This window comes from Pundamilia nyererei, unplaced genomic scaffold, assembly GCF_000239375.1.
Source record: "Pundamilia nyererei isolate P.nyererei 1_Seehausen unplaced genomic scaffold, PunNye1.0 scaffold00451, whole genome shotgun sequence".
Lineage (NCBI taxonomy): Eukaryota > Metazoa > Chordata > Actinopteri > Cichliformes > Cichlidae > Pundamilia > Pundamilia nyererei.
This window is the reverse complement of record NW_005187852.1, coordinates 23360-47644: the sequence shown is the minus strand read 5'-3', so window position 1 is coordinate 47644 and position 24285 is coordinate 23360. Positions and strand designations below refer to the sequence as shown.

General features: G+C 40.0%; 1 protein-coding gene across 2 annotated transcripts in view; it reads left to right on the top strand.

Annotated features, from left to right (window-relative positions):
- Positions 1-24285, top strand: part of col4a5 (collagen, type IV, alpha 5 (Alport syndrome)) — a 63252-nt gene that overhangs the window by 23542 nt on the left and 15425 nt on the right. For both annotated transcript variants that reach the window (XM_005753687.2, XM_005753686.2), the window contains exons 2-31: positions 3913-3969; positions 7085-7174; positions 8205-8249; positions 8667-8711; positions 8804-8866; positions 8991-9044; positions 9130-9156; positions 10199-10279; positions 10777-10839; positions 10935-10970; positions 11105-11146; positions 11264-11356; positions 13223-13276; positions 13418-13474; positions 14325-14369; positions 14467-14520; positions 14605-14646; positions 17229-17322; positions 17701-17985; positions 18136-18225; positions 18413-18483; positions 18817-19008; positions 19098-19266; positions 21449-21541; positions 21649-21753; positions 21949-22046; positions 22320-22470; positions 22557-22670; positions 23621-23788; positions 24190-24279. In XM_005753687.2, coding sequence (XP_005753744.1) covers positions 3913-3969; positions 7085-7174; positions 8205-8249; positions 8667-8711; positions 8804-8866; positions 8991-9044; positions 9130-9156; positions 10199-10279; positions 10777-10839; positions 10935-10970; positions 11105-11146; positions 11264-11356; positions 13223-13276; positions 13418-13474; positions 14325-14369; positions 14467-14520; positions 14605-14646; positions 17229-17322; positions 17701-17985; positions 18136-18225; positions 18413-18483; positions 18817-19008; positions 19098-19266; positions 21449-21541; positions 21649-21753; positions 21949-22046; positions 22320-22470; positions 22557-22670; positions 23621-23788; positions 24190-24279 — 2668 coding nt within the window. The remainder of the gene's footprint in view (positions 1-3912; positions 3970-7084; positions 7175-8204; positions 8250-8666; positions 8712-8803; positions 8867-8990; positions 9045-9129; positions 9157-10198; positions 10280-10776; positions 10840-10934; positions 10971-11104; positions 11147-11263; positions 11357-13222; positions 13277-13417; positions 13475-14324; positions 14370-14466; positions 14521-14604; positions 14647-17228; positions 17323-17700; positions 17986-18135; positions 18226-18412; positions 18484-18816; positions 19009-19097; positions 19267-21448; positions 21542-21648; positions 21754-21948; positions 22047-22319; positions 22471-22556; positions 22671-23620; positions 23789-24189; positions 24280-24285) is intronic.

Genomic DNA, 24285 nt, shown 5'->3' with positions numbered 1-24285 from the left:
ACTGGTAGCTTTAGCTCTGCTCAGGTCTGGTTGCTTGGTTGGCGTGAGGGGGAAAATTAAGCTGGGTTAAAAGAGAGTTAAAAGAAAGAAAGACTAGAGCAAATATCTGCAGTTCACTGACCTTTCTAAGTGGATTACCCGCCCCCTCAGTGCTGTGGGGGCAAAGAGAGAGGGAGTGAACAGCATGTAAAGGGAGAAGGATCTTTTAACGCTGCGTTTTTTTAAGCCACCTGGTTTCTTCTTAGTTCACCCTTTGTTTTTAGCCACATTTGCTGTAAAGTAAACACCTTTATATCCTCTGTGTGATAAAGTGAAGATTTCTGGCAGCAGAGTGGCAGACGGTGTTCGGACACACCTGTTACTTGAAATCAAACATCATGTTCGTGGATGTAGAAGAAGATCTCGGCCACCTGTACAGCTTTTACACTGAGAAAGGCAAATTTCCTTTTCCGGATTAACATTTCAGTTAAATTTGAAATCTGAACATTTTCTGAAGAACATTGAACACTTTATGTGCCAAACTCTGATAAACCCACCAGACTTATTTAAAGCACTCTCTGATTCATTTTGATCTTGTCACTGGATACTTTTTGGATCAAATGAGCGATAAATAAATATCAGAGCTTTTTATTAGTTAGTTTTATATTGTTTTCAGTTAAATACTGAATCATAAATGGTAGATGATCATTTCAAAAGTAATTATGAAATTTAAAATGAAAGCATTTTTATTTTTGTAAATGACTGTTCCTGACCCACCTGCTGTACTTTTACAGCCCTGCTGGGGGAAGTGGCCCACTCTTTTAGGGATCACTGCACAAGTGATTGCCAGGCTTGTTTTTATTATTTGCAAATATACATATATATGCAGCCTTGCAGCCTAGCTGGACAGTTTTGTAAATGTTTTTTTGTATAATGGTGGTCTATGAGAAGAAAAATATTTTTGGTGGCAGGCAATTTCTGTCCATTCGTTGCACACTAGAAGCAACCATTGGGAAAGACAGCAACAAGGCTGAGTAGTGGAAGTATACCCAGATATCTTGATACATGGTTAATTATGTAGTGTGCTCAGTGTGCTTTATATTGTAATGTAAAGACCCTAAAATATAAGAAAGAAACCTCAACAATCATATGACCCTGTAGAAGCAAGCACTTGGTGACAGTGGGAAGGAAAAACTCCCTTTTATCAGGAAGAAACCTGATAAAAGCCATGACTGTCTGAGGGTGAGGGGAGGAAAGCAAGACAAAAGACATGCTGTGGAACAGAGACAGAGATTAATCATTAATAATTAATTGCAAATTCAGTCTGCACATGAGAAAAGGCTTTATTAGGCAGGACATACAGGTCAAATAACATTTAGTTTGAAAGTTCACTTATAGTCCACTTATACTAGTACTATAAGAACAAACCAAGTCCAAATCAGCTCTGTTGCTGGTTTAAGTGGACATCTCCAGGTTATTCGAGAGTAGCTGAGTGTTTCAGTTATTTTAAGAGGAAGCAAGCTCGGTCATGCTTTTTTGGTTAAATGAGAGTGGAGAAAAGAGGGATGAGTGTGGAGAAAAACAGATGGATGCAAAGAAGGATGGAGCCTGAGCTGCAGGCATGGGCGTGGGAGAACAGACGGCATTGAGCTGAAGCAGACCAGAGGCTAATTTGGAGATTCAAGGCTTGTAAAAACACCCCCACGTACACAGAGACACACACAGATGTATTTAGGCATGTGTGTGTGTGTCTACTGGTGATCCCTCTGTGATCCCAGACAGCACTTTGCACCAGTTGTGAGATAAAATCATGCAAATGCCTTGCTTTGGCCTTCATGCAGCTCAGGATAGTAGGACTGTCTTGATTTTTATATAACCAAGGGCATATTATCTATACACACACACACACACACACACACACACACACACACACACACACACACATACACACACTGGAAAGCGGCAAATGTAGTGTAAGCATGTATGCACTGTTTTTAAATGTGTACACAGAAATGCAAACGGTAAACTGTGTGAGGTTTAATGTGCCAAAGATTAATTGTGAAATTCAATTTTATAGCCTTGATTTTTGACCCCAGGCCCTTTCACTTTGTGGAAGTGAAAAAGGTCGAGTTAAAAAAGGGGGGAAAGGGTCAGTAACAGACTTGTTTTTTAGTCTTAACAAAAATAAATCAAAGAGTTGTTCAAAAAAAGAAAAATCAAATCTGTTTAGTTTTTATTGGAGTCTATGAGGAGTCACTCGCATATGGAGTGGATATTAGAGGAGCTGCAGTTCCACGTTGGCTTAATTGTGGGTACTTGGTCTTAGTATGTTGTATTTCCAGTACACGCTGTATTTGATTGCACATATTGACAGATGCTTTTCTGATCATCATGGCCCACGATACTCTTTGGAAGACCGTGCAATCGCACTGCAGCCAGATCGATATATTGGCAGGGCCGATATTATCGCCCAGCATTAGTTATTTGTCAACCTTTTGGTATCTGAATTTGTAATGGCCAGTAAATGACAATTAAACAAGCTACCAAGTATAATATGGGTTGCATAGCATTCTGTGACTTCCCTGTTGGCAACACATTAGCTGATCAGTTTAAAGTAAAAAATGTTACAAATATCACAACAACCTCATATTGCCTGTTTTTCTTAAGCCAACAATCTAAATCACAGGAATGAAATCAGTTTACAATGACACAAAATATGCATTATTAAACAGCTAACATGAGTCAAAATGTCAGTACATTTTTAAGACATTACTTCAGTTCCTTGCAAAGACTAAAACCTACAGGGAAGAAATTCAAATAAGAAGGTTTAAATTAAGAACAACAACAATAAGACAATTTTGCATGTTTACTGCCTTTTATTCCAGAATCTTTCCGATTTCTTAGACTTAATGATAAACTGATGAACCAGGAAATGCACTCAGAGTTAGTTGCGTCCCCTCCGTGTCAGTAAAACGAGAACACCGTGAAAAGCGTCAGCTCAAAGACGGACACAAAAAAGTTTTTGCAGACACAGAAGAATGTCCGCCCGTCTGTCCTCTCTCGTGCGCTCTCTGCCTCTCCATCTTTCTCACAGCCTGGCTGCCTGGCATGCGTGCAATTGATGCCCGTCTGGCATTCACTGTGTCAACAGGCATGGGAAAAGTTAATCAGGAGCTTGGCACTCCCACTCCACCCATGCATACATCCCTCCCTCCTAGTTTTTCTTAACTCTCTCAGTCTTTAGTCCTTCACAAAAAGTGAATCCAAAGTCTAACGGATGGGAAGAAGTGAAGTATTTTGGAAGATAAACGTGCTCTCTGTGAGATAAAAGCTTTATTTGATTTGAGTTTAGAGTACTGTTTGGCCTCGCCGACCTTGCAGCTGCGATCTCATCAGCAAACAAACCTGCAGGTGAATCCGCTGACCTTGCTGTTCCTCTGTGGAAAGACATGTGCTGTAATGTGCAAAGTGTAATTATGCAGCGCCCCCCGGTGGCATGCTGAAGCACTTGCTGAAGTTTACTAAATTTACTGTTTGGTTTTACAATTCTGGAAAGGAGTTTGACTGATTTTACATGGCTGAGGCTGCAGATTTGGCAGGAAATTAGGACAAAAAGGAGACGTGGCAGACACATTTTCAAAACCCAGAAAGCTGCTTTCTAGCTTTTACCTGCTTCCTCCACACATTTGATTTGGTGGACTCTTACACTGGATGCCCTTCCTGATGCAACCTCCAAAGTATTTGTGTCTGTTCCTGGGAATCTTTCACTTGTTATGGAATTGGAAAAAGTGACTTTAGAGCCTCTATTTTCAGAACACTGGAATGTAATTGTTAGTTTTATTCATCGTTGGAAATGTCGCTGATTTTTTTTTGGTTAAGTAAAAGTCCAAAGACACTCATTTGTCTTTCTCTTGTTTTGTTTTTTTTAAACAGGCTTGCCATGGATGTGCAGGATCCAAATGTGACTGCAGTGGAGTGAAAGGAGAAAAGGTAAACACAGTGTCACACAATCACACGTGGGGTGTTACTAGTAACCACCGTGTTGAGAATGTGAGGACACCACCAGTGTTGGTCAAGTTACTTGAAAAAAGTAATCAGTAACTAATTACTGATTACTTCCCCCAAAAAGTAATCCCGTTACTTTACTGATTACTTATTTTCAAAAGTAATTAATTACTTAGTTACTTAGTTACTTTTTAAAAACACGATTTACAACCTGAAGAGGTGATAAAGCGATAGATCTTTCAGCCCAATTCTACTTTTTTTACATAATCCATCATACAAAATGTAATCAAATGGAAAAGTCTCTTTTTTTAACTTGTTTTATCAGTTTTAATCTTTTAACTTTATGCATCAAACAAAAATTTAATTATATGCAACATTCTCTGACTTGAATAAATTTGTTTAACATTTAAACCTATTTTCTGCACATTCCAGCACATAAAATAAAATATTTTTTGTGTTTACACTCACTCTTTCAAATAGATGCAAGTAAAACACAGCAGAAAATAAATAAAGTCAAAGACTCAGCGGTCCTGTTGCTCTATTTTCACCTGTAAAGCAGGAGTAGGGCAGGCGCAGGTTCACCCCGGTGCAGGTGAGCCGCGGCGGTCAGTTGAAGAATCCGCGAGTTTCTCTGTGAGTTTCCCATTACATCGTTGCGCACTCGGTGCTTGCTTGGAAATTTAGGGGTTTTTTTCGCTGTAAAAAGAAGTTTTCTTCCCACGCACAACGGACGCTAATGTTTTTGTCACTTTTTATGGAATCAAACTCAAAGTAAGGTCAGTACTTCCACGCTTTAAACGCTGCACGCTCATACTCTCTCCCACAATCGATATATTATCCATTGTTGCTCTGCACACAGCTGTTGTCACTAACGGCGCACTTGCTTACGTCACTGTCGTGAGACATTCTCGCAAAAAAGTCACGGTTTTAGTAACGCAGTAACGCAGCGTTACTACGGGAAAGTAACGGTAATCTAATTACCGTTTTTGCAATAGTAATCCCTTACTTTACTCGTTACTTGAAAACAGTAATCAGATTACAGTAATGCGTTACAAGTAACGCGTTACTGCCCATCTCTGGACACCACAGCCAGTGGGTGTACCCTGAATACTCCCGTCCAATTAATGAACATCACTTTGACCTGAAACTTGCGACTGAGGGCACAGAGTTAGGGAGCAAAGGCCCGATTTCTCATAGATTTCTTACACGTAATTAAAAGCAACACATATTTAAAAAAAACACGCACACAGGGAACAGTTTTTCTTGGGATGACTAATGAAATCTTCTTCTTTTTGTTATTACTCTATAACCAGACAAGTGCCGGTCTTACAGTGAAGTCTGTATTTAAGTTGAGTCAGACTTATCACAGGCTGAAACACTGTTGCCAAAATAACGGACACGGGTCTTTAAATAATAAATAATGTCACAGAATCATAACACACAGAGATGTAGTAAAGTAGCAGAAATATGAATTGTGATTTTTGTGAATTTTGTTTCTGTGGATCTTACATTTTGCTGTTGAAGCTCACACATATTTTAAAAGGCAGCCTGGCTCTATTTCCGGCTTTCACCGTGTTTTGTTGCCTGTGATTGTACGAGCTGGATGACGGGAGGAGCTGATGTTTGACAAGATACCAAGACGGGCAAAGTTTTCACCTCATTTACGCAGAAACACCTCTGCTGTTGGAGAACACACTCACACGTTTAATTCAACTCAGTTCAGTTTTATTCACATAGAGCCAAATTACAACGACTGTCACCTCAAAGTGCAAAGACTCCTCAGTAATCAAGAGAAAGCATTCAAGAACTCAAGACAGCAGATTTCATGTTGTGAAATATGTTTTCAATCTTTCTCAGTACATTTTTATCTCCTCTCATTTCTATGAATAATAGTCCAATACTGCAGATTTTGGTATGGATCCAAAACCAAGTAAACACAGGCTTGTATTGCAGATTCTAATACAGATACTTTTAACGCATAAAGGAAGCTTATGTAGAGGGGGAGCAGTGTCATGATTTATTAGATGAATAATCATTCATTTAACTAAATCAAACACATTTTAATGACCACTACATCACTGGGTCCATAATAATTAGTTAATACAACAAAACACACCTTTCAGATTTTGATGCATTTTGTGGTTTTTGGAGACGTGTCATGTAAATATGCATCTCTCTAAACCATCTGTTGTTTAATGTGCTACAGGTAGGGCTGCACGATTTTGCATAAAATGAGAATCACGATTTTTTTGCTTAGAATTGAGATCACGATTCTCTCACGATTTTCTTTTCCAGTATAAATATTTATTGCACTTATTAACTGCACATCAACTTCGTAACAGTTGAGACTGAACATAAAAACAATAAATAAACATAAAAACAACAAATGTCTCACGTTTTGTTGTTGTACTGCTTGAAATTCCGTCTCCACCGTTGCTCGACGCTGCGTGTATAGAGCAGGTAGTGCAACAATAGAAAAATAGTTGCGGGACGGCACTGTGTAGCGTTTGTCCAGGGTGTTGATCATTTTCCTAAATCCCTCGTTTTGCACAGTGTTGATGGGAGCCATATCTTTGGTCAGGTGATAAGTGATAGCCTCCATAATTTCTTTGTGCCTGCGGGAGTTCGACGAGTATAGGGAAGAGCTGTATAAGGTTCCCGTTATTGATGTTTGGGTGGTTGACCGGGACGGATTTTCTCCTGTCACTTTCTCGTCATCCCTGACGTGCTCTCCGTTGTTTTTTCCCTGCTAATTTTAGCATCACAAGGCACAGCTTCTGTATCACGTGGTATAAGGCTCCGCCCTTGTCATTTGTTGAGCAGGAAGAGTGAGCGCTTGTTTTCATGCAGAGTACTTCCCGAATCAAAATGCGGTACAATCGTCGTCTTTTCTTTTCTTTTTTTAAAATCGTTGTCATTTGGAAATGAGATCGCACATAAGTATGAATCGAGATCGCGATTTTCTAACGATTAATCGTGCAGCCCTAGCTACAGGCTATAAATAACTCTGCCTTTCTATTATGACCAGACTGAAATTAAATCTGAAACTTATCTGCTCTTTAGATATGAAACAAATGATTGACTGTGTCATTGCTTGCAGGGTGAAAGGGGTTTCCCAGGTTTGACAGGACAGCCAGGCGTCCCAGGATTCCCTGGACCAGAAGGACCAATTGGGCCCAGAGGAGAGAAGGTGGGTTTGTAGGGCAAGGAGACGAGAAGAGAAAAGGAACTGATTTGAATTGAAACTCTGAATATATCAATTTTTGAGACGTGGGTTATTTTCTGACTTTGGATGCATATACAAGAACCCCAACATAAGGCTCTGGGTAACTTTTATGATTTTTTATAAGCTACTGTCGGTCAACAAACTGACTAAATAATTAGGACAATAATGTGAATAATTGCTAAATATTTAGGTAGTTATGTCATTACATGTATAGATGATGTTTTCCTGCATTAAGCATGTTTCCTGCAGTCAAAAGGTTTTCTGCACATCCCCCTGGATAAGTATAAGATACATTTTTGTTTGTCAAAGCATCAAATACAACAGAAAATCCCACAGACTTCGGCATCTTTGCGCTGTTGAAAGTGATATAATGCTTTTTAACATGCATAAGTGTTAAACTAATGGCTTGCCACTGCCAGGTGGTTGCCATGTAACATGATAATGTTATAATATACTTGTGTATAATTCAGCTTGGTTAATATGAATATGATGTTACTCTAAATTTGAAGTAACACAAAGCATTCAGGTGTTGCAGGTCCATAAACACTACAAATAGGTAGTTTTAGGCTTTTGTTAGGTGGTTGCTAGGTAGGATAATATCAGACGTAGATAAGAACCTTCAGTCGCCGACGCTGCTCACACGCAGCGGTAATCCCGTAAAGGCTCGATTTGAGTGCTTTTACTTCTAAAGCTTTACACAAATCCTGAGCAGTGTTGAATCGATTTTAGCGTATAATCTGGTTCTGATGGTTAACTTTATGCACATTTTCATCAGAACATTAGCTTTTATACGTTTAGTTTTTCACAGTAGTCCTGTTTGGATATTTACTTAAGTAAAGGACACGAATAAGTTTTCCATTACTTCTACAGTAATACTACTGTAGATTCATTACTTGGCTGTTACTGGTCTTTGATGCTGCTCACAGTGTGGAGTCAAAGATGATCAGGCTCATCATTAATGCTTTCTTGTTTGTTTGTTTGTTCTTTCTCTCAGGGAAGTGATGGACCTCAAGGACCAGGTGGTCCAAAAGGAATTAGAGTAAGTAATTCCCCCATTTTTCCTAAAGACTTCATAGGGATTTTGAGCCGTTGCCACACTGAGAAACATAAGACATGGCTCCATAATTTTATTGATTTTTTTTTATTGAAGTTTATGGATGTTTATGCTTTTTTAAAAACACAGACACACACATAAAAGGTAGTTACATTTTTTTTAAGTAGGTAAATTTCACCTGTTTTTTTCTTCCCCGTTTAAATAAACAGGATGACTTTTTAGTGCTTTCTCAGCACTGAATAATTTGGGGTTGTAATGCTCTACTTTGGCCAGCAGGTGCCCCCATTTTACCTTATTGTACCTTAACAGTCAGCTAGGTCCTGAAAAAACTCAACACTGGATTCTTTTTTTTCACATTTCAACTTTTAAATGACACATTCTTTTTTTCCTCTTCTCTATCAGGGACCTCCAGGAACACCAGGATTTCCAGGAACACCTGGACTCCCAGTGAGATATTTAAAGAGCTAAGATAATTCTAGCTAACTTAAAATCATGCAGCATTTATGGTTAAACTTCCTGTTTTAATTCCTGTGTATCAGGGTCTACCTGGGCAGGATGGTCCTCCAGGTCCAAGAGGAGTGCCGGGTTGCAATGGGACAAAGGTATCTAATAAAGATGTCTATGATCAATAAAGCAAGTTGTAGAAGAGAAATTTCTTAAAGCCAAAAAAGAATGTTGACACTCAGCGTATCTGTCTTTCAATTTTTTTTCCTTTTCCGTTTTTAGGGTGACAGGGGTTTCCCAGGAAGTCCAGGAATCCCTGGGCAGCCAGGACTTCAAGTGAGTCATTACAGGATGAAGCATCACAGTGATTTGTCTGGTTTTGCTTTGTTTTTTCAAACTTTTCTATTTTACTCATTTACAGGGTCCACCTGGTCTGCCAGGACAAAAGGTAAAAATCAGCACACACACATTTTGTAACTTTGTTACTAATGCTCTTAATGTTAAAAATTGATTTAAAAAAATATAACTTAATTTTCAAGGTTTGAATTCAATTTTTTAAGTTATGTCCTCCACCAGCTAGAAACAAAAGAAGACCAGATTGTCACTTACTTTCCTATTGTCTCATATTTATAATATAATTTGTATGACAATCAATGAAAATAATTGTTGCATTTAGGTAAAATAATCATTTTAGATCTTAGATCCTTTTAAATCTACTTCTTTGTTATTCTTGTCATTCATTGTTCTGAATTAAAAACATGATATGTCAGCAATTTCTGCACTAATATACAGATTTCTATCTCACTGTAGGCTGATATATCTACAGCTTTACAAGCACCACACAACTCAGACTCTAATTTGAAATGTTGACTTGACTGTGCTTTGAACTTGTTATGGCGGGTAGACCTTAATTTAACTCTTACTTAATGGAGTAAATATAAATTCCCTTCACAACTGGGGAAATGTAGAAAAATACATGTGTGGATGTGTGGTTTTACAAACAAGCGGGCACGTCCAGGTTTAAAAGGCCAAAGACGGGTTTCTAAGGAAAGGACCAGGAAGCCAATTACAAATAAATAAACATTACACATTTTTTTTAAAAGTTCTGTTTTGAAAATGAAACCATGGAAAATAATTTTTAAACAATCACTTATTTTTTATTTATTCATGTAAACAAAAAACACAACACGACAACAAACAAATAAGAGTTCCGCTAATTTATTTGTCAGTGTTTGCTGTGAAACACACAGATGTGAAAGCTCTACTACTGCCTCTCCTTTAGGTTTCTATAAAATCAATTTCTATCATTTTTCTTTTAACTTTTTTATTTTTACTGATGTCAAGTTGAGTTTTTGCTGTATTTGTCCACTAGATGGTGCTCTTTGACATTGTTTGATATTCAGAAGCAACATTTCCTTCTTTCCCCTCAGGTTCTTTCCCTTTATGAAGACAAATGTATATCTGAGCATCTCTTTCTCTTTTCTTTGCAGGGAGACCCAGGTGATGTTATCTCCGCCAATCGTTTCGGAGAGAAAGGAGCAGTGGGTTTACCCGGTTTGCCAGGAGGTCCTGTGAGTGAAATATTCTCCTTTTAGAAACACTGTGCTGCCAAAGCTAATTTACACATTTAATTAAATTCACGTGCAGATTCAAAACTTTTCAAATACGTAAGTCAGAATGATGTGTGTATAAAAAACAAAACAAAATGAATGAATGAACAGAACTTGAGCTTTAGGTGTCAAACCGGTCTGTTTAATAATGCGACAAATGAAAATCTGTTTAATTTTGATCATTTATAAGCTGAAATATGACCAATACTGATATTATAAACATAAAGCCATCACATATCAAGGTGTCTGCTGTATTTATAATTATTGACATTATTTGTTGGTGCTTATGGAAGCATTTTTAGAGCTAGGACTGTAATTTCTCACACACTCACAGAAATGCTCACAGACTCAAACTGAATGAAAGGAAATATGCAGAAGCAAAAGGATGAAAATGTTTAGGTTTTTTAAACTGTATGTTTTACCAATTGTCTGTACATCTTTTTCCTTTTATGTCACAGGGCCGACCTGGACCTCCAGGTATACAAGGTCCGGTAGGTCCCCCAGGACCCAGAGGCCTTGAGGTAAAGAGAAGCTGCTACAGCGTAAACCTTTTTTCATGAAAGTTGCACAAATAGCATCAGATTGAAGGCCAACTGTTTCTCGGTTTGTTTCTCAGGGTCGTCCAGGTGCTCCTGGTCCACCCGGGCCTAAGGTGAGATCAGACACTTTGTAACTGATCTTTAGTAAATAAAGACAAAATGATAATACATTTTGAACTATTCTTGGTCATGAAATATACTCCACTAAGCCTGAAGTGACAGCCTCCCTCTGTTTTTTTCTCAACAGGGGAATATGGGTTTGAATTTCCAAGGACCCAAAGGAGAAAAGGTACCATAATCGTCACTTTTTTTACTAGAGTTATGTTCAGTCTCTGCCTCAAGCTTGTCTTCTCAGAGCTTTTACTGAATTACTAAACCTGCCACTCTTTCCCTGCCGTGACCATAGGGTGCCCCAGGTTTGCAAGGACCTCCTGGTCCTCCAGGACAGGTTGGGGAGCAGACAAAGCCAGCTGAGACTGAAATTCAGAGAGGAGACAAGGTATAACTATTTTAAAGGCATGAAAGTGGTGAAGTATTCCATTCGCCACAGAAATGAGGACTGACGAGACTAAAATTAGATTTTAAATAGAGAGATTTTACAACGTAGGCTGTTTAAACCAAGTTTAAACTCAGTATCTCTTGCTGACAGGTGGCAGTCACTCGCTTTATTAACAGATTTTCCATATATATGAAAAAGGTCATTCATATTTTCCATAATGCATGTATTTTACATTGTATCAAAATGCCTCATCTTGGCAGTACCTAATCATTGCTCATAAAAATTTATTAAATGTGTGTGAACATATATAAAAACCAGTTTACGCCAGAGTAATAAATCACAGCCACATGATGGCAGCAGAGAGTAGCTATGCCTGCCAATTATATTTAGTCATTTCATTCAGTAAAGAAATAAAAAACACCAGGCGGGCATTGTGTAAAATGTAAATAAATTGCGTAAACATCGTACCAGATGTTTAAACTGAGACATTATTATGACACAAATTATTAGTTCATTTTGAATTTGATGGCAGCAACACATTGCAAAAACTATGGGAAGGGGAAACAAAAGGCTGGAAAAGTAAGTGGCATTAAAAAGCAACAGCTGGAGTAACATTTTGCAACTAATTGGACTCACTGATTGGCAAGAGGTCAGTAAAATGATATAAAAAGAGCCTCTCAGACAGACAGATGGGCGGGTTTATATGCAAAAAAATACATCTGCAACTACATCTGGTGGGCTTATTTCAGAATAAAGCTTTGAATATCTCATTATCTACCGTACATAATATTAAAATGATTCAGAGAATCTGGAGAAATCTCTGTGTGCAAAAGTCAAGGCTGAAAAACACAGAAACACTCGCAGAAATCACTATCTGTGAACACATTTCAATTTGCCAGCTGCAAATGCAGGTTGAAGCTCTACTGCGTGAAAAAGAAAAAGAAGCAACCATATTTAACATTATCCACAAACACTGACACCTTTAAGTCAAAGCTCATTTAAATTGGACTGAAGCACAGCCTCCAGACTAAAGAGGAGAGGGACTAAGGCTACGTTCACACTGCAGGCGAAAGCGCATCAAATCCGACTTTTTTGACCCTATGCGACCCATATCCGATCATGGTATGACAGTGTGAACGGCACAAATCCGATATTTTCAAATCCGATCTGGGTCACTTTCGTATGTGGTACTGAATCCGATACATATCCGATGTTTTAGAAAGCGACTGCTGTTTGAACGGTCAGGTCGCATTAAATCCGTCTTTTACGTCACTGATACAAGACAGACGCCAATTATCAGCTCTGGAGAAGCGCCCGATAAGACATCGTGAACGCTTCCTGGCCATCCAGTGTAGATATTAGTGAAACTGTTGGGAAGACAATGTTGGAGAAACATGAACATTTTATTTGTACTGTATAATCTGCAGATTCTGACAGAAATCTGCAGCTATCCTTTGAAGCACCGCTCCTCTCTAAAACAGCAATAAGGATCATTATTAGGCCAAATGTAAATAACAAAATAACTTAAAGCAAAATTGGGAAACGTAAAGTCCGAAACAAGTATTTATATTAAGGGCCATCAGTCAAACAGTACTGTTTGGTCTGGGTCTGAGAAGAGCGCGTTGTGTGTGATGTCTGCTTTTGTGCATGCACCCTCGCTTTGAGGGTTTACACAGGAGCACGTTTGCTGTCACATTTTAGTTGTAGTTTGAACAACCAGACAAAAAAATCGGATTTGATCAAAAAATCGGAATTGAGCATTAAGACCTGCAGTGTGAACGTAGCCTAATTGACTTGCCAAATAGATTTGGTTCAAACTCTAAACTCGTTCTGCACTGATTCAGATTTTTTCTCTTTATTCTGCAGGGTGACCAAGGACCTCCTGGCCCTAAAGGTGATCCGGGTTTACCGGGACCTCCTGTAAGTATCTCCGGTCCCCTGAACCAAATTTACTTCCACACATTAAAAGTCCCTCCAGAAAACAGACAAAACATTTAAGTGGAGTATCTAGTGTTCTTGATGGTGACTGTGGTGTTTATATGTCTCTTTGTCTCACTGTAGGGTCCCTATGTTGGGCAGAAAGGAGAAAAGGGAGAACCAGGAGAGCTGGGAAAACGAGTAAGTACAGCTCTGGAATTTCAAGCAAATCCTTTCACTAAACTTACGTAATCGCCCCTATGCTGCTAAAATATGTCTGTTGCTCAAAGGTAAACTCAATTCTAAAGCCCTCAACATGTGTACAAGTGCAAGAGTGTCTGGAACCTCATCTCTGACATTTGGTTTAGGCAAAGAGGAAAGGTGTTGCCCAACTTTCTCAAACAATCTGACTATTTTACAGGGTTTCTCTCAGCTTTTTTGTGTGAAACCTTCTGCAAAGAGGGAACTCTCAAACATATTTGCCATTATTTCAGTTTGTACATGTCATTCCTTCAAGACTGCTAAGACACAGCAGAGCTTGAATTCCTGGGTTGAAGCAGTAAGAAGAGACCAAAGGGGATCTATGACGCAGGGTTCATTTGACTGTTACCAGATTGTATGTTCAGTATGTATTCGTAGAATATGTTCTCCAAGCCTTTTAAAGACTGAAACCTTATCAATAAGCCCAAAACTCCGGGTAAACCTTCAAACAGCTCTTCATAGATGTGAATACGCATACACATTATTCTACTGTGCACACAGTCATGAAGTCCGGTGTAACGTTTTAAAATGATGAACAAGACCTTGCAGACACCTATTGACTCCAGTTGCATGTGTTGTCAACCTGACCACAGGCCTAACTCTGGACTAAAACTGGACATTTTAAGAAGGGAGCCAATCTTAGAATTTTTGACTCCCTTTGGGAGTCAGCCTCTAGTGGCCACTGGAGGATGTGCAGTTTTTGCCAATTTTGTAATGCTTCAATATTCAACTCTGGAGATGTCCCCGTTGGTGCAAAGCCTGATCACCATGTTTTTCCCCCCTTTTGCAGGGAAAACCAGGCAAAGATGGTGATCCTGGTTCTCCAGGATACCCAGTGAGTTCTGCCAACAAACTGCACAATTTATAATCCTTTTCTAAAATGTCTTATAACCTTTTCCTAACATTCTTGTATTGCTTTTTGTCACATTCAGGGACCCCCTGGAGAGACAGGCCAGCCGGGTCTTCCAGGGAGGGATGGTGAGACAGTAAGTTTCTTCTGAGTATTTTGAATTCTACGAGTCAAACAGTAATGCCACGAACTGTGTAAATATCACTCTTTCTCATTTCAGGGACAAAAAGGTGATCGTGGATTCCCGGGTCCACCAGGGCAGGTGAATGAGAATTTATATTTCATTATTTGTGGAATATTTGTCTTACACTTGAACTCTTAGCACCATTTCATTGTCTACTTATAAATACAATGCTGTGCAAATATCCCAAGCCATCCTTCATTTCTTTGTAGTTTGCTTCAAAAATATAAAGAAATTAACTATTTTTCCTTAGACATTTGAGGCTTATTCACCTATTTGTAGTTGATTTTGAAAAGTGCCACCAGACTTTGATCCACTGATTCATTGTTAGTGAGCCCAAGCACACTGTCAGTGCAGTAAAAGCATAGCTGTCAGAGTCTGCTGCGTGGCAGGCAAGATAAGGACCCAAACGCATGATCACAGGACACAGGAGTGGAATGGAAAATAGGATGGACGATATGAGGAAAAATCTAATATCACAATATTTTTTGGCTGTATCACTATACATGATATGTCTTGAGCCCCAACACTCCCAGTATTAGGGGCAAAAGGGATGAGACCTCTGAATTTCACCTGAAGTTCATATAAACCATCTCTACAACCACTAAACACAATGAAAACGACAAAACAATTAAAAGAACAGTTATATAATTTCGCAAAACGTGCCTAAACACAAACAAGAATCCATGAGGTCACTCAGCTTGATGTAACCAAACCACGACCAAAATTCAAAAGAGGACCGAAAATGTGTTTCACGTTCGATAAACAATAACATGGAATCGTGCCGTTTTTCTCTGTTCCTCTTGCTGATAGCTGGTAGCTCGTATCACAGCTGGTTTATTTGAAGTTTTCTTTGGTGTGTTAGGAGACATTTGCATGTGGAGTTTAAGATGGTCTTAATTTTGCAGTGATGACTTTTCAGCTGGTGGAATAAATTCGTAGCACTGCCACCTTTTGGGCAATGGTCTGACGAGTCTGAATCTCCGGGGTTAGTGATGCATTCGCAGCGTGTGGGAGAAAAAAAACTCACAGTGAATTACATGCAGACAGCTTAATATTTCCATGGCAACCTATACTTGATGGTCACTATACAGTAAGGCTGGGTTTTAATTATCGATTTTCCAATTAAAATCGATTTTAGGTTGATCCTGAATTGATTTTTAAATATTAATGTATTTTGCCAGAAAGTTCAGAATCTCAGGTTAAAGCTTTCATTTCAACAACCACCAAACAGCTAAAACAGGAAATGAGAGCAGGTAAACGGATTCCACAAAGACGTAAACACAAAGCGCGGACCCGACGCATCAGAATCAGTGAGATGTCGGCTTTCTCACCCAATGACACGCCGTCGGAGCTGAAAGCCGACATCTCACAGATTCTGATGCTGCAGGTTTTGTCACTCTCCAAATTAACTGAGCCAGCAGCAAAAGAAGATCAAAAATAAGCTTCACATTTGATAAACATCGTCATGAATTCCCTCTTATGCCGGGCTCACACTGTGCGATTTTGTCAGTCGCGTGATTCAGCTCCTGCTCAAACTGCATGATTGACTCGCAGGGGTTAGAAGTTCATAGGTCACGATGCAGGTCTCACACTATACGGCCCGATGCTCTGATGCGACCTGAGTGCTCACACTGTGCCTCCATAAAATGAAGGTTATAACAGAAATTCTGTCGCTCGCTCTTCCTCTCCGTCTTTCACTCACACACACACACACACCACCATCAACTTTGCTAAATTGCTAATGAAAAACATTGATCAGGCAGCTGTGATTGAGCAGCAGTGTCGATCCAACTATTTTCACGGTTGTTGTGTTCGTGATAATTTTGTGAGGCCACATCGAAAAGGCTCGGATGAGCTTTCCAAAGTTCTACAAGTTGTGCCTCCGTCGCTTGTGTCCAGATCACACGCTGCACTGCCGTGCTGCGCCGTCCTTTTCGCTGACATTTGTATTTGCGCGTGCGCAGTGTGAGAAACTGCGGTGACACCCTCACGACGGTCGCTGTTTGAAATCCTCACGACCAAGCGATTGATGATCGGGAGCTGGTCGTGAGGTGTTAATCGCTTCTCGTTACCCCACGTATACTACACGACGCACGATGAAGGCCAAAATCGGGCCGATCGGTCAAAACGGTCTCAAATCTCTATTTTCTGCATTATTTGCTTGCTTGTTATGCACCAGTCTACTGTTGTTTACAGTGCTTTCAGCCACTGCTTTTTTTTTATTACCGGCAAAAAGAAACTCTATTTTCAACTGTGCAATACGGAAAACGTTTAAACTGTGTGTGTGTGATACGAATTACCCACTCCCAATGGAAAATGAGCCATTAAGGATGACTAGTGTACAAAGTCCACTAGTCCTGCTAAGCGTGAGAAAACTGTAATTAAGAGACTTTTTTTTACACTTTTAAAAACACAGCTTAAAATAAGGAAGTGTTTTAAAAAGAGGAAAGTTTCCATAAGGAGGTAATATTTATCATAGTCTTTGATTTAGGTCCAATAGTCTGTTGTTGTATTTTATATTTATTATCTTGTAGTTTTTAAAATATTTTTATTTAAAAAATTATATTACAAAAAAGATTTAAGGATATTTGCAAAGTTTTGTATAGTTTAGTCCATGTGAGTCTTGTGAATTTACTTAATTCTTTTTAACATCCCATCAGGTGATTGGCGGGCCAATAGGGAATCAGGTGGGGCCTAAAGGTGAACCTGGCTTACCTGGAACACCTGGACTCAAAGGAGACAGAGGAGTACAAGGTGAGCTGAAAACACACAGGCACATAACAAGCATACTTATTGTTTGCATTAGTTTTAAAGCTAGTTTATACCGGGTACCAAATTTAAGTTCAAAAACAGACATGATAGATGAGATGGTGCAACCTAAATGCACTGGTGTAGGTCTAGAATAACAGATTAAAAATACAATAATGCATTTAGGGGAAAGGTTGGGATAAATTGAATAATTTAGGGTTACTGAAAAGGAAATAAAGGGATACAATTATTAATTATGTAAATTAGTTAATGGCTCTTCTTTGCTTTTGGCTGAATAAGACAATTTTTTGAGATTTACTTTTTGATTACCTTTCGCAAAAAAACAAGCCAAATAACACTGAAACGTCAACCTCCTTTCTCCAGGTTTGACAGGCCCTCCAGGAGAACCGGGATTCACAGGAACCGGTACTGGGGGTTTTCCTGGACCTCAAGGTTTCCCAGGAGAGCGAGGTCAGAAGGGAGAGATTGGCCCTCCAGGAAACTTTCTGCCAGGCCCCCCAGGTCGTGCAGGGTCTCCTGGATCCCCTGGTCCGCCAGGGCCCCGTGGACTTCCAGGCACTTCCTCAGGTCAAGACTGCATACCAGGACTTCCTGGGGTTCCTGGTGCACAAGGAGGAAGAGGTTTCCCTGGAGAGATAGGACAGAAAGGTGGGGAAATGTCTAAGATAGAATCAAAATAAATAACTCCTGTCAGATTGCTGAAATATCACCCAATCTTCCAAAGAAGTGCATAAGACGGTCTCCCCCTGCTGCCTTTTGCAGAAAAAAGTGACATTAATGATCTGATCGTGTTTTTAGGTGAGAAAGGTGACACCTGTGTGAACTGCATAGGAAGCGTCAATCCCATCCCTGGACCTCTAGGACCTCCAGGACCTCCTGGATTTCCTGGTAAGACCCCTCCCCCAAAGTTTTGTTTCCATCAGGTGATATTAACAAACTTTCCTGAATCCACAGTAGCAGATTAAAATTGCTTGGTGATCCTTCAGTAATGACATTAAATGTGACAATAAAGACACTGAAGTTTAGTAGACCTCAGGACAGATGTTTTTATGGTCCCTCTTGTTTTCTTCATCAGGACCTCCTGGCACCCAAGGTTTCAAGGGAGACAGAGGTTTTCCAGGAACACCTGGCTCTGTCGGCCCCAGCGTGAGTATTCTTACTTTTCCTTTCCAAAAGTGGTGATTATCATTGTGGAACTGATATAATTAATGTGTTGCTCACGATTTTTTTTCATCAGAAAAATAAGATTTCATAATAAACGCCATTATTTCTTTGGTATTCTTTGATTTAATTTCTCTGTTTGACTTCCCTGTCCCTGGCTCTTGCTTCTTTCCCAAAAAATTGATTCTGTTCACCTGGACGTAGAGTTTTACGTTTTTCCGACTGCAAAGGCTACGTCTGGGTAAACTGAATCAATTTTGGGGGATTTCCTTACCTGGATGATTGAGCATCAAGACATCTTGCTTGTTTCCTTTCCAGGGTCCTCCTGGTGCTCAAGGTCCTCCCGGCCTAAATGGAGAGAAGGGAGATCCAGGTGATCCCATCAGAGTTAATGGTTTGAGTGGAGAGAAGGGTGACACTGGTTTCCCTGGACCACCTGGTCTGCCCGGTCTGGACGGGGCGCCTGGTCGTGACGGAGCCCCTGGGCCTCCAGGGCCTAAAGGAGCTCCTGTGAGTGACTTCCACTCAGTCTGTTCATTATTTATCTGAATTAACCCAAACCCCTCTAACCCCAACTAATGTATTTGCAACTGTGACAGGGCTCATTGTTGGTGAAAGGAGAACGAGGCCTCCCCGGTGAGCCAGGTTTCCCTGGTAATCCAGGAGACAGGGGCCCCCCAGGTCTTCCTGGCTTTGGAAATCCAGGACCTCGTGGAGAGAGAGGTATCCAGGGTGTCTCAGGAAGACCGGGACCTGTTGGTGCACCAGGTAAAAAAATCATTTTACGTTTATCCTTATATATATAGATAGATATTCAATGAGAGCTATTGTGATGAAATACAAGTTAGTCATTCATAATAAAATGAACAAAATTACCTGATGTGTTGTGCTGTAGCATATCCAGGGAGCGATTATTATTATAGGCCCCTGTGGGTCTCCCTGCTCAAGGATTTCAACCCATTACAGCACAGTGTGTTACCAGCAGTGATGGGAATAATGGCATTACAAGTAATGGCGTTACTAACAGTGCTACTTTTTTCAGCAACGAGTAATCTAACTAATTACTATTCGTATCGTTACAACGCCGTTACGGTTACTAACAAGAAAATGCGGTCCGTTACTATGTTTCAACAAACAGACGGTTGAAACTGTGTTCAGCTTACCGCATCTTATATCAGTTGCAGGGAAGTAGCTGTAAGTAATCTGGACGCTACAACTTTAAGCAGCTGCGCAATGAGGCGGCTGCTGTCTCCAGGTAGAAACAGGAGTGATACAGCTGCTGCTGTCAGACCTGCAGGTATCAGGCTGTGATGTTCTCCTTTATAGTGGACAGAAATTATTTTTTTGGAGTGGCACAAATAATTTGTGTGGCATCTTATTGAATGCAGAACAGCTGATTGTTCTGTAAATAGTTTGAAATGTTTTTTCTAAATCAAGGTAAAAGGTAAATGGATGCAAATAACTTTGTTGTTTGCAAAACTTGTGCATAGGATTTTAAAACTGACAATTTATATTTGCATTTAAAAGTTATGAAATATGATTCATTAAACATGTTTGTGGTTGTTACAATAAAAAATAAAACTTTTTCTACTCTGATTTTATGTTTTTTGTCTGATTTTAGATCAATTGTGTTAATACAGTATGTCAAAATGAAAACATAACTGTAAATTCAGACACGTGAGGTTGTGCTGAAAAGGATGATACCAAACAAGGCAAAGTAAATTGATTGATTGTTAATTCATTTCAACCATGTAAACAATATACAGGTACATTTAGAAAAGAAAATAAGAGAGAAAAAATACTATACAAAAGTCAGTACATTTCAATATTGCTACCATTCTGATTCATTTACACGTTGAAAGGGAGTGGGAAGAAGTAAACACTTATTTAATCCCACCCCTTTGCCATAAGTTATCATATAGTAGTTTTTACCTTTAAAATAGTTTTTAAAGGTAAAATGTGGGGAAAATCAAAAGTAGTTAAAAATGGCCAGTTATACCCTGGACCCCAGAGGGTTAAACGTAACGCAATAGTTACTTTTCAAGTAATTAATTACTTTTAGAATATTGTAACTCAGTTACTAACTCAGTTACTTTTTTGAAGAAGTAACTAGTAACTATAATTAATTACTTTTTCAAAGTAACTTGCCCAACACTGGTTACCAGTGGTGTTTGGTGACTGTGGCCCCAACTGCCTTCAGATCATTAACAAGCTCCTCCTGTCCTGTAATCAATCATTGTTCTTATAATCATCCTTACCCCTTGTATTGAGCTCCAGGCTGAGGTTGATTTCCTCCATTTCCTTATAATCACCAACAATTAATATAACACTTTAGCCCATTCGTCCTTTAATGGTCGTTTCGTTTTGCTCATGGTGATGGAAAGGTCAGAATGGAAAATTTAGATTCTGTGGACAGGTGTGCTTTATACACAAAACTCAGATCAGCTGTATCGTATTTATTGACTGTAATCCGTGTGCACATGGGCACACACCCAACCATAGGAGCCAGAATTCTGTTTGACTTCTAGGAGGATCAAATACTTATCTCCCCCACTGTACCTTACCAAATTAGACCAGTGCTGTGTCTCACAATACAGCAAAGTAAATTATATGTTGATCTAATTTATATTTTCACATTATTTATCTCTGAGGTTCTAGCTATAAAATTTTAAAGCTTAGTATATCGTCAAGCTACAGCCTGAGTTGGAATGTACTGTTCATTGCATCAAAAAGTTTTTTTTCCACAACTTGCCTAAAATCTCCTGCAGAGGTCTTGATACTGAACTTTGAAAAGGATTTTACTCAAGTTACCTTAAAGAAAACATAGCAAAATAGAATGGACATAGATGTTTCCCGCAGGCTATTTGACATCCATTTCATGTCCAATTTTCCTGCCGTCTGCTCACTGAAAGCGTCCAACCTTTTATCTGTGCATTTTGTCATCATGAAGGAACTAAGGGTGAACCTGGTCAGACAATGACAGAGAAAGGGGCCAAAGGAGAAAGAGGTCGGGATGGCGAGCCTGGGCAGCCTGGTTCACCAGGTACACGAGTCACTATTTTGTTGTAAAATAATATACTTTCCATTCACAGTATCTAAAGTAACATACATGCTGCCTGATTGCCTAATTTGGTCATTTCCCTTTGTTAGGTATACCAGGTCAGCCTGGACAGCCTGGTTTTCCCGGTTTATCGGGAGCGAAGGGTGAACCCGGAATCCCAGGCATTGGACTGCCAGGACCTCCAGGACCAAAAGGCAAAGATAGCGATAAACTGTTCTCTATCTGTCTTCCTTTGCTCTTTCTACCTCTGCTTTTTTGTCTTCCTTTGTCCACTTCTATTTACATTCTCTTCTCTTTAACAACTTCTTCTGAGTACTTCCTTACATACTCTCTGCTTTTTGTGTCATTGTTACCTTCTTCATCTCACACTCACTTCTTTCCTCCTCCAGGATTCCCGGGCGTTGGTGGGCAGCCAGGTGCCCCTGGAGGACCAGGAAGACCAGGGATAGATGGACGTCCCGGTGAGCTGGGATTTACTGGACCAAAGGTGTGTGTATATATATATGTTTTAATATATTTAATGGATAGTTGTGTATACCAATTTTACTAACATTATTATCTGCAGAAGGCTAAAATAACAAGGATAAAATAATCCTTACAATTTGAAAATGACAGATTTTTTATATTAAGCAATTTTCTCTAAGCAACACATTTTGTTATGCATTAATAGCTTTCATTAAATGCCTCTTGTTCTGTCCTAAACTGTACTGTTCGTCCCTCCCTGTGTGCCTGACGCTCTTTTTGGTTATATGTGTGACAGGGTGAACCTGGTCTTGGACTTCCTGGTCCTCCTGGTTTAACGGGTGCACCGGGCCCTAAAGGTTCCACTGGGCCTAAGGGAGATCCTGGTTTCCCTGGTAACCCCGGTTTGTCAGGACGGCTTGGAGCTGATGGAGCTCCAGGACTCAAAGGTACTCTTTAGATTGTGTGATTGTTTTAGAACAAAATGACACCAGGCCAGAACTTTGAGCTGATACTTTATTCTCTGTCTGTGCAGGCGAGCCTGGTACACCTGGTACACCTGGATCTCGTGGCCCCCCTGGACCCCCCTCTTTTGGTGGAACGGGCCCACCAGGTCTCCCAGGACCTCCGGGCCCAATGGGACCACCAGGTAAGTCACATAAGGTTTGACTGAAAAGAGAAAACTCAGCATTACAGAATATCCATTCTACCGTCAGCAGTTTAAGATGTTAGACATAATCTGATCTCTAGGCTCTGTCTCTGGGCTCTCCTGCTAGTAGGATATGCAGGAGACACCTCATCCAGGTGGATTTTAGTAGTTATCCCAGGCAGATAACAAGAGCAGGAACATTGCTCAACCCTATTTCTATAATTTGACTACTTCACTTTCAGGCTCAGCTCTGACAACCGGACGTCACATTGGTCTATCTGTCAGTCTTTAGCTTAGAGTTTCCTCCACTCTCGAACGTAACCCAGAATTCTTGAACCCCTTTACTTGGAGCAGTAACTCACTGCCAGCCAGAAGTAGCGAATCTACTGTACAGCTGAGGTTCTACATGGCCTCAGACTTGAAAGAAATAATTCTCATCCTAGCCACTATTACAAATCACTCTGGTGCAAGATGGAGTTCACTGATCGGTGGTGTTTCTGAAGCCATAGAATCAGAAACACTCTGCTCCTTGGCTGTGCCCAGAGGATCCAACATTCTCCAGTCTGGAGAACGTTGGACTGTAAGTCTAACTTACAATATGACCCAAACCCTGATTATTTGAACAAAGGGACCGAATAGCTTGTAACATTGGGCGCCAATACTTTATTCTTCCAAAATGCTTCCCACAGGTTAGGGGTGTGGTCATATACCCAAAAGCACACATAGAGCAAACTCTATGTATATAAACCCTGGAGCTGAACCACTCCTTCCTACTTTGCAAATCCAGAAGCACTGTTTCCAATATTGCAGAAGTGGGAACCAGGACAACCCCTCAAAATCTTGACCGCCCAGGGGAGTGGAGAGTAAAAATGTTCAAATTATTGTTAACCTGACAGTTCAAATGTTGTTCCTAAATGAAAAGAGGACAGTCATAATAATCATCTTTACAGGGCTGCCAGGATCAGATGGTCCAAAAGGAGACCCTGGCCCTCCAGGTCTAGACATCCCAGGCCCACCAGGAGACCCAGGAGCTCCAGGTTATCAAGGTCTTCCAGGTACTATTGGAACCCCAGGACCACCTGGAGGACCTGGTCGCGATGGTTTGCCTGGCTTGCCAGGTAAGCTGTCACTCTTCAATCATCGAAATATGGCTGTAAATGAATAACATTAGCTATATTGGTATCTTGAAAAGCAATAAAAAGCATTATATGTCACAAGTTGATAAAGCAAAGGACAAAAAGCTGTCATGATGACTCTATGCAGTCGATCATTTAGAGCATTTACTAACTACAAAAAGACTGGCTGAATGTCTGCATAACTTAGTATAAAGGCAGCTTGTAGGCTAGCTAATTGTTGTTAGCTCACAAAGTTATCAGAAAATCTAAATCAGACCAGCAATTAGAAACAGTTGACTAAATGATAATAGACATTTTTATGTTATTTGTATGTAATTAAATATTTACTTTGGTTTATTGATTATTCTAACTTTCTCTCCTCTGTAATGCCGGCCTGGCTGCAGGTCAGAAAGGAGACATGGGTCCCAATGGACCTCCAGGACCTTCTGGAGGACCGGGAGCCCGAGGAGGACCTGGTGCTCCTGGATTTAAAGGTACTG